We start from the raw sequence: 11,251 nt of genomic DNA on the forward strand, positions 1-11,251 counted from the left end.
GTTGATCTCTAAAATATATAACGAACTCACACAACTCAACAATGAAAAAACAAACAACCCAATCAAAAAATGGGCAGAGGATATGAAGAGACATTTTTCCAAAGAAGATATAAGGATGACCAACAGACACATGAAATAATGTTCACATCACTAATTAATAGGGAAATGCAAATCAAAACTACAATGAGATATCACTTTACACAGGTCAGAATGGTTATAATTACCAGAGGATAAACAACAAATGTTGGAGAGAATGTGAAGAAAAAGGAACCTTCATACACTGTTCTTGGGAATGCAAACTGGTGCAGCCACTATAGAAAACAGTATGGAGATTTCTCAAAAAATTAAAAATAGAAACACCATACAATCCAGCTATCCCACTACTGGGTATTTATCCAGAGAACTTGAAGTCAATGATCCAAAGAGATTTATGCACCCCTATGCTCACTGCAGCCTTATTCACAGTAGCTAAGACATGGAAGCAACTCAAGTGCCCTTGTCCAGTGAATGGATAAAGAAGATATGATATATACATACAATGGAATACTACACAGCCATAAAAGAAGACAAAATCATCCCATTTGCAACAACACGGATGGACTTTAAGGGAATGATGTTAAGTGAAATAAGCCAGACAGAGAAAGACAAATACTGCATGTTTTCACTTACACGTGGAAAATAACAAATACATGGATAAAGAGAACAGATTAGTGGTTACCAGAGGGGAAAAGAGTTAGGGGATGGGCAAAAGGGGTAAAGGAGCACATATGTGCAGTGATGGAGAAAAATTAGACTACTAGTGGGGAGCACAATGAAGTCCATTAAGAAATTGATAAATAATAATGTACACCCGAAATTACACAATGTTATAAACAATTATGATCTCAATAAAATTCCTGGGGAAAAACAACCCTCCAAACAAAGAAGAGTCCAGGACCAGATGGCTTCAATGGTGAATTTTACCAAATATTTTAAAAAGAATTAATGCCAGTCCTTCTCAAATTCTTCCAAAAAATTGAAGAAAAAGGAACATTTTCAAACTCATTTTAAGAGGACAGCATTACCCTGATACCAAAGCCAGATAAGGACACCACAAGAAAAGAAAACTACAGGCTAATATCCCTGCTGAACGTAAATGCAAAAATTCTTAACAAAATACAAGCAAATCAAATTCAACAGCAAATTAAAAGGATCACACACCGTGATCAAGTGGGATTTATGGAGACATCTTTTATCCCTGGGATGCCAGGATGATTCAACATATGCAAATCAATAAACATGAAACACCACTTTAACAGAATGAGGATTAAAAACCATATGAGCAACTCAGTAGATGCAGAAAAAGCATTTGACAAAATTCAATACCCCTTCATGATAAAAGTCTGAACAAATTAACATAACAAAGGTCATATATGACAAACACACAGCTAACATTAAACTCAACAGTGAAAAGATAAAAGCTTTTCCTCTAAGATCAGAAACCAGACAAAGGTGCCCACTCTTGCCACTTGTATTCAACATAATACTGGAAGTCCTAGCCAGAGAAATCAGACAAGAAAAAGAAATAAAAGGCATCCATTGGAAAGGAAGAAATTGAATTATTCCTGTTTGCAGAGAAAACCCTAAAGACTTGATCAAAAAAACTGTTAAAACTAATAAACTAATTCAGTAAAGTTTCAGGACACCGAGTCAATGTACAAAAATCAGTTGCATATCTATACACTTAAAGTGAACTATCAGAAAGAGGAATTAAGAAAACAATCTCATTTACAATAACATCAAAAAAAAATAAAATACTTAGGAATAAATTTAACCAAGGAGGTGAAAGATCTGTACATTGGAGACTATAAGACATCGATGAATGGAATTGAGGAAGATACAAATAAATGGAAAGATATTCCATGTTCATGGATTAGAAGAATTAACGTTGTTAAAATGTCCATACTACCCAAAGTGATCTACAGATTCAATGCAATCTCTGTAAAACATTCCAATTTTGTTTCACAGCAACAGAAAAGACAATCCAAAATTCATAGGATCCACAAAGGACCCCAAAGAGCCAAAGCAATCTTGAGGAAGAAGAATAAATCTAGAAGTATCACACTTCCTGATTTCAAACTACATTACAAAGTCTTAGTAATCAAAGCAGTACTGTACTCACATAAAAACAGACGCGTAGACAATAGAGTAGAATAAGTAGCCCAGGTATATATATTCAACTAATCTTTGATAAGGGCAATAAGAACATCCAATGGGGAAAGGAGAGTCTCTTCAATAAATGGTGTTGAGAAAACTGGATATCTGCATGCTAAAAAATGAAATTAAACCCTTATCTTATGCCACACACAAAAATTAACTTGAAATGGATTAAAGACTTGTATGTAAGACCTGACACCATAAAACTCCTAAAAGAAAACTTAGGGAAAAAGCTTCTTTGTCTTTGCAATGAGTTTTTGTATATGACACCAAAAGCACAAGCAATACAAGCAAAAAATAAATAAATAAATAAGTGGGACTACATCAAACTAAAAAGCTTCTGCACAGCAAAAGAAACCATCAACAAAATGAAAAAGCAACCTATGGAAAGGGAGAAAATTTGCAAACCGTATATCTAATAAGGGGTTAACATTCAAAATCTATAAGAAACTCATACAACTCAATAGCAAAAAAAAAAAAAAAAAAAGAGCAAAGGAATTGATAGACATCATTCTAAGAAAGACATACAGATGGCCAATAAGCACATGAAAAGATGTTCAACAGCACTAATAATGAGGGAAATGTAAACCAAAACCACAATGAGATAGCTCCCCATATCTGCTAGGATGACAATAGTTAGATAGATAGATAGTAATCAAAAAGACAGGTCATAAAAAGTGGTGGTGAGGATGTGGAGAAAAGGGAACCCTTCTACACTGTTGGTAGGCAAGTAAATTGGTACAGCCATTATGGTAAACAATATGTATGTTCCTCAAAAAACTAAAAATGTAACAACCTTATGATTCAGCAATCTCACTTCTGGATATATATCGGAAGGAAATGAAATCAGTATTTCAAAGAGATATCTGCACTCCCATGTTCATTGCAGCATTATTCAGAATAGGAAAGATATGGAAACAATCTAAATGTCTCTTGGATGAATAGATGAAAAAAATGTGATGTGTATATATATACATATATATATAATGGAATGTGATATATATATATATAATGATATATATAATGGAATAATATTCAGCCATAAAAGTGAAGGAAATCTTGTTATTTGTTATGACAAAGATAAACCCAGAGGACGTTACGCTAAGTGAAATAAGTCAGACACAGAGACATAAATACTGTATGATCTCATTTATCTGTGGAATCTAAAAATAAATTCTAACAGATATGACCAGGGAATAGAATTTCCAGGGTCAGACAGTAGGGGAAATGGAGAGATATTGGTCAAAGGATGCAAACTTTCATTTAAGTTCTAGGGATCTAATGTACAACATGACAATTGTAGTTAGTAATACTCTATTGCATTCTTGAAATTTGTTGCAAGAGTAGATCTTAATTGTGACACATACAAAGGTAGCTATGTCAGGTGATGGATGTGTAAATTAACTTGACTGTGGTAATCATTTCACTATATATATATATTAAATCATCATATTGCACACTACAAAAAATCATGTTTTACAAGCTAAATTATACAGTTTTTATTTGTAAATCATACCACAATAAAGCTGAAAAAAAATTTGGATTTTGAGAAATAAAAATTTACTTAAGAAAGAGCGGTATTTATGCATGCACATAGATACAAACACACAGACTTGCACACACACACTCACACCACAAACTATACCATGTGTACATTAAAATTCAAATGGAAATATATCAGAGTTGTTTATATATTGTAAGATCATAGAAGTTTAGAGCTGGAAAACTCTGTAAAAATCATCTATTAAGACTTTCCTTTCTTTAGATGAGTAAACTGAGGTAAAAGTGATAAATGATATTCCAAAGTCACTGTGAGTATTTCATTAGGACGAATTTAAAAATTATCATCCTTGGAGCTGGCCCCGTGGCCGAGTGGTTAAGTTTGTGCGCTCCGCTGCAGGCGGCCCAGTGTTTCGTTGGTTCGAATCCTGGGTGCGGACATGGCACTGCTCATCAAACCACGCTGAGGCAGCGTCCCACATGCCACAACTAGAAGGACCCACAACGAAGAATATACAACTATGTACCGGGGGGCTTTGGGGAGAAAAAGGAAAAAAATAAAAGCTTTCAAAAAAAAAATTATCATCCTTACTCACCAGAAGAACCAGATAATGACAATAATGATATAGTATGAATTTTTACCAAAACACAGACAGTAGTTAATGGACTAATAATACGGTCTGAAAATGTAGGCCTTATATGACTGGAAGATAAAGGACGCCTATATGGGGAGGTATGTTATGGAGCACTTTACGGACTTCAAGAAGGATGGTCAAAGTGGGGAATCTATGTCTATCATAAAATTTTCTTTATGAATTCATAAAAGGACTGGAAACAACACATGGGAGCCTTTATTCTATTTGTGGAAGTGGTCTCTTGGGGACATGAGATAGAGGGCATGGAGGCACTCAAGCAATGCAATGTGTGCAAAATATATGCATTCCACTGTTTCTCTCAGGAGCTGAAAATGTACCTAGCAATTGTTATGCTGTCAGCAGAAAAGTCTGAGACTAAACGCAGTTCTGAGCCAGTTACCGAAAGGATCCAGGAGGAGCCATAGATGGCAACTGGATTCAATTGGCCTAACCCTTATTTCTGGATGAACAGCAATGAGCCTTGACTGAGAGAGACACTCATTTTGGATCTGGATTTGTATACCTGGCAAATGAAGAAAATACCTCCCACCTTAAGGCCTAGAGCAATAGTATTATTTTAATTTGGATGTTGGTCATCTAATTAAGGAAGTCCAAGGGTAATTCAATGAGTTACAAGCATTAGACATCATAAACATTCCCATCCACAAAATGTGGACTAATAAAAATTGCAACTGACAATTGAAATCCCTTCTTACAAACTTAGAGAGTAATAAGAGACTAAAAGGATGGTTTGACAACTGAATGAATGTGTATTTAATGTGTATTAAAATCTTAATATATGTGGAATTAAAGACAGATCACTACTGGATATATTGTTGAGATATTTAGGGGGAAGATATAGAGAAGATTGTGGGAATGATACAGGCACTCATTGAAACTTCTTCCACATTTCTAAAAGTTTTTCTTTTTCTTTGCCTGCTCCTGTATTGGTGGGACATGGATTGCATTTATGAGCTCTGGAGAAAAGATCAGTTGCTGAACATGACACCATGACAATATGTCTAAATATTATTGCCCACATTTCTAAAAAGATACTATAGATCATCCCTTCCTTTACATTTTTAAAATGGGATTAATGATTTCTGTCTCTCTTACCTGGTCGATGAGGTAAACCTATATGCTTGTAATTATCCAAACTTAGTCTATATAATAGACTAGATAACAGGGGAATTGTTGACCATATTTAAATCGCTCTTAGCTTTATGAGTCAGTGTTCTAGATGAACCTATCTGTCCTACCCCAAAGAGGATAATCTGGGTAAAAATTAATGAAAAATGGAAGGAAAGGAAAGTGATGGTTGATATAAAGGGAGCCTGTGGGAAGCTCTTTGGCATACCCTAACGAAAGCGATTTTGGAGGCTACCACTATCACTATGATAGCATCATGGGGAAATCAACATTTTGGGCCTAAAATATTACTCAAACTCAATAAGCAGCTAATGGCAACATATCAAGTATATAAACCAACATGGACTGAAATGTTCTAAGAGACAGTTGTTCAATCTGGAGGAAGAAGATAGATAATGATGAAAGAAAGTTGATTATGTGTTAAGCTATGTGATTGGCACATAGGATTTTATTCAATTACTCTCACTCTTTTGTTAAATGTTTGCAAATGAAAATTTCCGAAAGTTTGCTTTAAAGAAAAAATATATTTATAAATGTGTGTGAATGCACATAGAGAGAGATAAATGTATGTGTATGTATGTATGTAAACAGAGCTGTAAACATATTTGGGGAAACTTATAGGGGTATTTAAGATGACCTTTCTCAGGATAGCTTAGCTAGAAATTGAAGAAGTTCATATCACTTGCTCTATGAACTTCAATTCTTAAAATTTATCCTGTGAAACCACAGATGTTGTACAACAAAAAAACAAAACAAAACAAAAACTTTAATCTCAAGTAATCATAGTACATTGTGACAAGTCAAAATAATAACATGAATGTATGACTCCTAGTTACTTGAAGAAATATTTAAAATGATATCTTCCGGAGGTGGCCATAGCAGCAACTTTTTTTATACTTTTTTATATTGTTTTGAATTTTAAAAAATATTTATTTGTTAATCAGAAAATAATACACCTAATGATATTTTTGAAATTTCCCGATTTTTCACGGAGGGCGTTTTACTATAGAATTTGTTGATTTTTTGAACATTGATTAACATAAGCATGCTTGTTTATATCAACACCCTACTGAACTCATTTTGTATACCTGTGGAATATGTTGGCAGATGAAGAGTTCAACTTGATATAAGCCTGCATATAAGATGCTGACACTCTTAGTATTGTTGGGGAAAAGTTAAAAATTAAGGTGCTAAGGAGTTGATTAAGACAATATAAAAAACATTTTTTACATGCCTAAAACTTTGTTGTCATAGATCGAAAGTTAAAAAGGATTAAACAAGGATCATCTAGAAATGCAGGGCCTCTGGTGAGGAAGGAGGAAGAGAAGTGCTAGAAGTTCAAAAGCTTCACCTACAGGATGTGTCTGGTACACAACTTTCTGAATAGAATCGAAAACAATGCCAATGTGATCCAACCCAGAGGAGAGAGAGCAGCAGCTGGAAGTTTTCTGCAGTAACAAGACTCCAACTCTGGTGGAACAATGGCAGGACAGCATTTAGTGACCAGATTATTTAAGTTGAAATCTGAGTCAACCTGAAGGAAGTGGATTGGTAAAGAGTGAAGCCTCTGAGTAGGAGATATGGGGTCACGTTGTGACTCTAAAATAAACAGGAAAGAGGAAATTTGACTAGGAAAATAAAATCAAAGCCCAGCTACCATAATGGGCTAAGAGACTATGAGAAAGCTGGATGGCATGGCCCAAAGGTATCCTGTGCTCAGCATTGGCCTTCTACCCAGGGAATCTACAGAAAAAGATAAAAACTGTAATAGATTTACTGAGGAGTTTCAATTCATTGAAGAATGACAAGAACTGATTTTATTTCCCAAATCACTGTTTCTATCATTCTTTCTGAGTCTGTAAGAACATCTCAGGTGGATTTGAAACATTTTCAGTTATGTTTGGCAGAGAATAGTCACCTTCCTCCCTCTTCTAGACTAGCTCCAGTGCTAGTCTGCAGCCTTGGGAGCACAGCAGTCCTCCTCTCATCAAACCAAAAGGCAGACTCTCTTTCTTTGCAGGCACTCAAAACCGTAAGAGGCTCTTTTGCAGCATCCTCTCACTTGGCTTGGATTGTAATAAACAACTTTCCGATTCTTCCACAGAAACCACCTCCCATCACTCACTGTGCACTCTCCATAGGTAGGACACTCCCTTAATTATTTATTTCCTGACCTGAGCTTCTCTTTATATAGATATGAGGGGAGGGGTAAAGAGGGTGTGATTTCTATTAACAGAGTGACTTTAGGGGGAGAGATCTAGCTCTGTGAAGCTGGTGCTATGCTAGGTGCTTTATCCGACTTATTGAAACTTTAAATGATACTGAGCCCTGTTTTTTTCATTTCTTCATTACAAGGTAAGGTAACTATGGTTTACAAAGTATAGTCTATCCAATGTGATTTAGGTAGTTTGTGGAATTGCAGATTTTATGCTCTTGCCTCTCTATTTCCAAAGCTATATGTGATTGTTTTCTACTACGTTTCAACATAGTACACAAGAAACAATCATTTCAGATACTACCGGGAGTGAGATTCTAATGGAATTCATTGTGTTTGTGAGATCTAGATTCACGATATGTTGGAAGCTGAGTTTACAGTGAACTATAGTTCTCAGTAATTCTAGCTGAGTAGGGCTACTGAAAGGGAAGGATAAAATATCTGCCCTTAAACATGTTTTCCCCAAAGAAGGTTCTTACTGATTCATCTATGAGTCCATATTTGTGCCTGTTACACAAAGACCTATATTTTCTGGATAGGAAATCCTTACTGAATAGGTTTTCGGTTCAGCAGATATTTTACAGCAGCTTTTACATCCTTATTCCTCAAGCTATAGATTATAGGATTTAACATGGGCGTCACTACCCCATAAAACAGAGAAATGAGCTTGTCTGAAGTTTGCAACTTGTCTTCTCCATGCAGTTCTTGAGACCTAGGTTTAGCATACATAAAGAAGATGGTACCATAAAATATGATCACCACAGTGAGATGTGCTGAGCAGGTGGAAAAGGCCTTGTGTCTCCCTGTGGCTGAGTTCATTCTCAAGATGGTGTAGAGGATGAACATATAGGAGAAAAAAATGACCAACAGTGGAAGAACCAGGAAAGCCATATTTGATATCACCATGGTGATAATATTGAGGGATATATTGGCACAAGCTAGCTTGAGGACAGCTAATATTTCACATGTGAAATGATTGATAATATTATTCTCACAGAAAGGCAATCTCATGGCAAGAGATGTTTGCACAATTGAGTTGATTCCACCAGAGAGCCATGACACAGAAGCCATCAGTACATATACCACTTTGTTCACGATGATGGGGTATTTCAGGGGGTTACAGATAGCTGCATAGCGGTCAAAGGCCATCATGCCAAGGAGTAGACACTCTGTTGACCCCATTGCAAACCCAAAGAACATCTGCACTGCACATCCAGAGAAGGAAATGTTCCTTTTCTTTGAGATTAAGCTCACCAAAGTTGAGGGAACCGAGGAGGATGTATAGCAGATATCCAGGAAAGATAGGTTGCCCAGGAAAAAGTACATGGGTGTGTGAAGACGGGAATCAAAGATGCTTGCTATGATCAGAACACCATTGCCAGTAAGAATCACTAGATACATAACTAAAATTAGAACAAAGTAAATGATCTCAATCTTTGGGTATCCTGAAAGACCCAGAAGAAGAAATTCTAACACAAATGTTTGGTTAATTTTATCCATGGAATCTGCTTTCAGGATGTCAAAGGAAGATCTAATATAAAATATACTCACTGCCAAGAAACAAATGTTACAAATTACCTGAACAACTAATTTTTTTAGAATGTAACATAAGGAGTGTTTGCTTGAAGCTCTGACATCCAGTTATCTTCAACAATGTGTGTGACTAGAATTTAGTGAAATTGGGAATGACCAAAGTACCTATGGCCCTTGCTAACATATGAAGATCTACCTATGATCAGACAGAAGAAACCTTCCCTGCTGTTGAGGACATGTTCCTGAGTTGAGGTTTCTAAAACTCCTAATTACCACCTGGAAGACTGACTTCTTCATCTGCCCCAGAAAGCAAGCAGTGGAGATGGCAAAAGACTACTCAACAAGGCCTGAAAATTTGATTCAGCAGTTAACAATTATGGTCAAAATTTCACAGCAACTTTGATATTTTTGGTGCATATTTATTTCTATGCCTGACACTGCATACTCTATATCAGTCAGTTTAATTGTGTATTTCATAGACATTTACTAGTAGTAAATTGAATAGCATAAACTGAAATTTATCTGTTTAAACATAGTTCTCGATATCATATTCCAACCACTCTTAACATTTTGTGTGACTGTTCCTATGACAAGACCATTGCACAGATCAGCTCCACATAAATGTTCCAAACAACCTTTGGAGAACATTATATAGACTCTGCAGTTATTTTATTCTGTGGCTTCAGAGTGTACCTTGATAATTCACTCATCTACGTCAACCTAAGAAAATAATAATAAGGTTTAAATATCTTACATAACTGTGTATATATGTGTGTACATGCACCACTTTATATTTTACAAAATATAATCATTCTTTATATTACCCTCATTTTTTTTCAAATATAAAACATGGAACTTGTCAAAGGTTAAGTAAATAATAAAGTGGAGCTCAAAGCTCAGATCAAGTCTAATTCACAGCTTCACTAATTTTCATGTACATGTGAATCATCTGGGTATCCTGAAAAACCTTAGATTCTGTTTCAGTGTTCAGGGCAGCTTCTGAGATTCTGCAATTCTCATATGTGCCCAGGTGATACTCATGCAACAGCTCTTGAAAGCAGTTGAGTAGGAGGGGTTTAATGTACACTGAATTGGCAGATTATCCAGATTTTTCTGATCCAAATGGATTTTCTTTTGCCTTCTTATGGATTGACATGCCAACCTGGAAATGACAAGAACATACTTTTGCATTTCACAGAAAGCTCCAAATTCATTTCATAATGTTAAATACTCTTAAGAAAAAAAATTATTGAAAGATACATTTTTTTAAAAAGCAGGTTAAACTTATGCCAGACTACTACAATAGTTTTGTATTATTACTGATAGCCTACTTTGAAGCCAGTCAAGTTCCAAGTACAGTAAGGATAAATAAAAGAATAATGTAAAGTGCCTTACATTACAAAGCTCACAATTCAGTTAGGGATATAGGAAAAGTACATATGAAAATATATTATAATATATAAATATAATTATAATTACATTATGTAGCTTGGGAGAAAATTATCGATTTTCCCAGAAGGAAGAAGGATATGAGAAATAAACCAGGAAAGGGAGAATTCAGGAAGAGTTTCAGACTTAGGCCAGATCTGGAAGCGTGGAGAGAATTACACAGGTTTGGAAAAGATGGAAAGTGGAGCATCCCAAAAGTGAGAAGCTGAGCCAAAGTCAGGAGTAAACAGATTGTGAACACATCCTTTTGGGACAAGGGATTTTCTCTGGAGGAGCAATGGCAAACACATCTGTGAAGGAAAGTATGGCAGGTGAATGGAAAGGCTCTAAAGTCAGGCAGAGAAACTGACACTTCTTATGGTGGGAAGGATCTGTCATTAGAAAGCACAGAGTAGGGGCTGGCCGTGTGGCCGAGTGGTTAAGTTTGCACACTCCGCTTTGGCGGCCCAGGGTTTCGCCGGTTTGGACCCTGGGCACAGATATGGCGCTGTTCATTAGGCCATGCTGAGGCTGCATCCCACATGCCACAACTAGAAGGACCCACAACTAAAATATACAACTACGTATTGTGGGT

At 35.9% G+C, this 11,251-nt stretch overlaps 1 protein-coding gene across 1 annotated transcript; it reads right to left on the reverse strand.

Moving 5' to 3' along the window:
- Window positions 1-8,241: 8,241 nt before the first annotated feature.
- OR13C3 (olfactory receptor family 13 subfamily C member 3) lies at window positions 8,242-9,195 on the reverse strand. Its single transcript, NM_001391147.1, is given in 1 exon segment — window positions 8,242-9,195. A coding segment is annotated over 1 exon segment (954 nt).
- Between the last annotated feature and the right edge of the window lie 2,056 nt (window positions 9,196-11,251).

This window comes from Equus caballus, chromosome 25 (assembly GCF_041296265.1).
Source record: "Equus caballus isolate H_3958 breed thoroughbred chromosome 25, TB-T2T, whole genome shotgun sequence".
NCBI classification, from domain to species: Eukaryota; Metazoa; Chordata; class Mammalia; order Perissodactyla; family Equidae; genus Equus; species Equus caballus.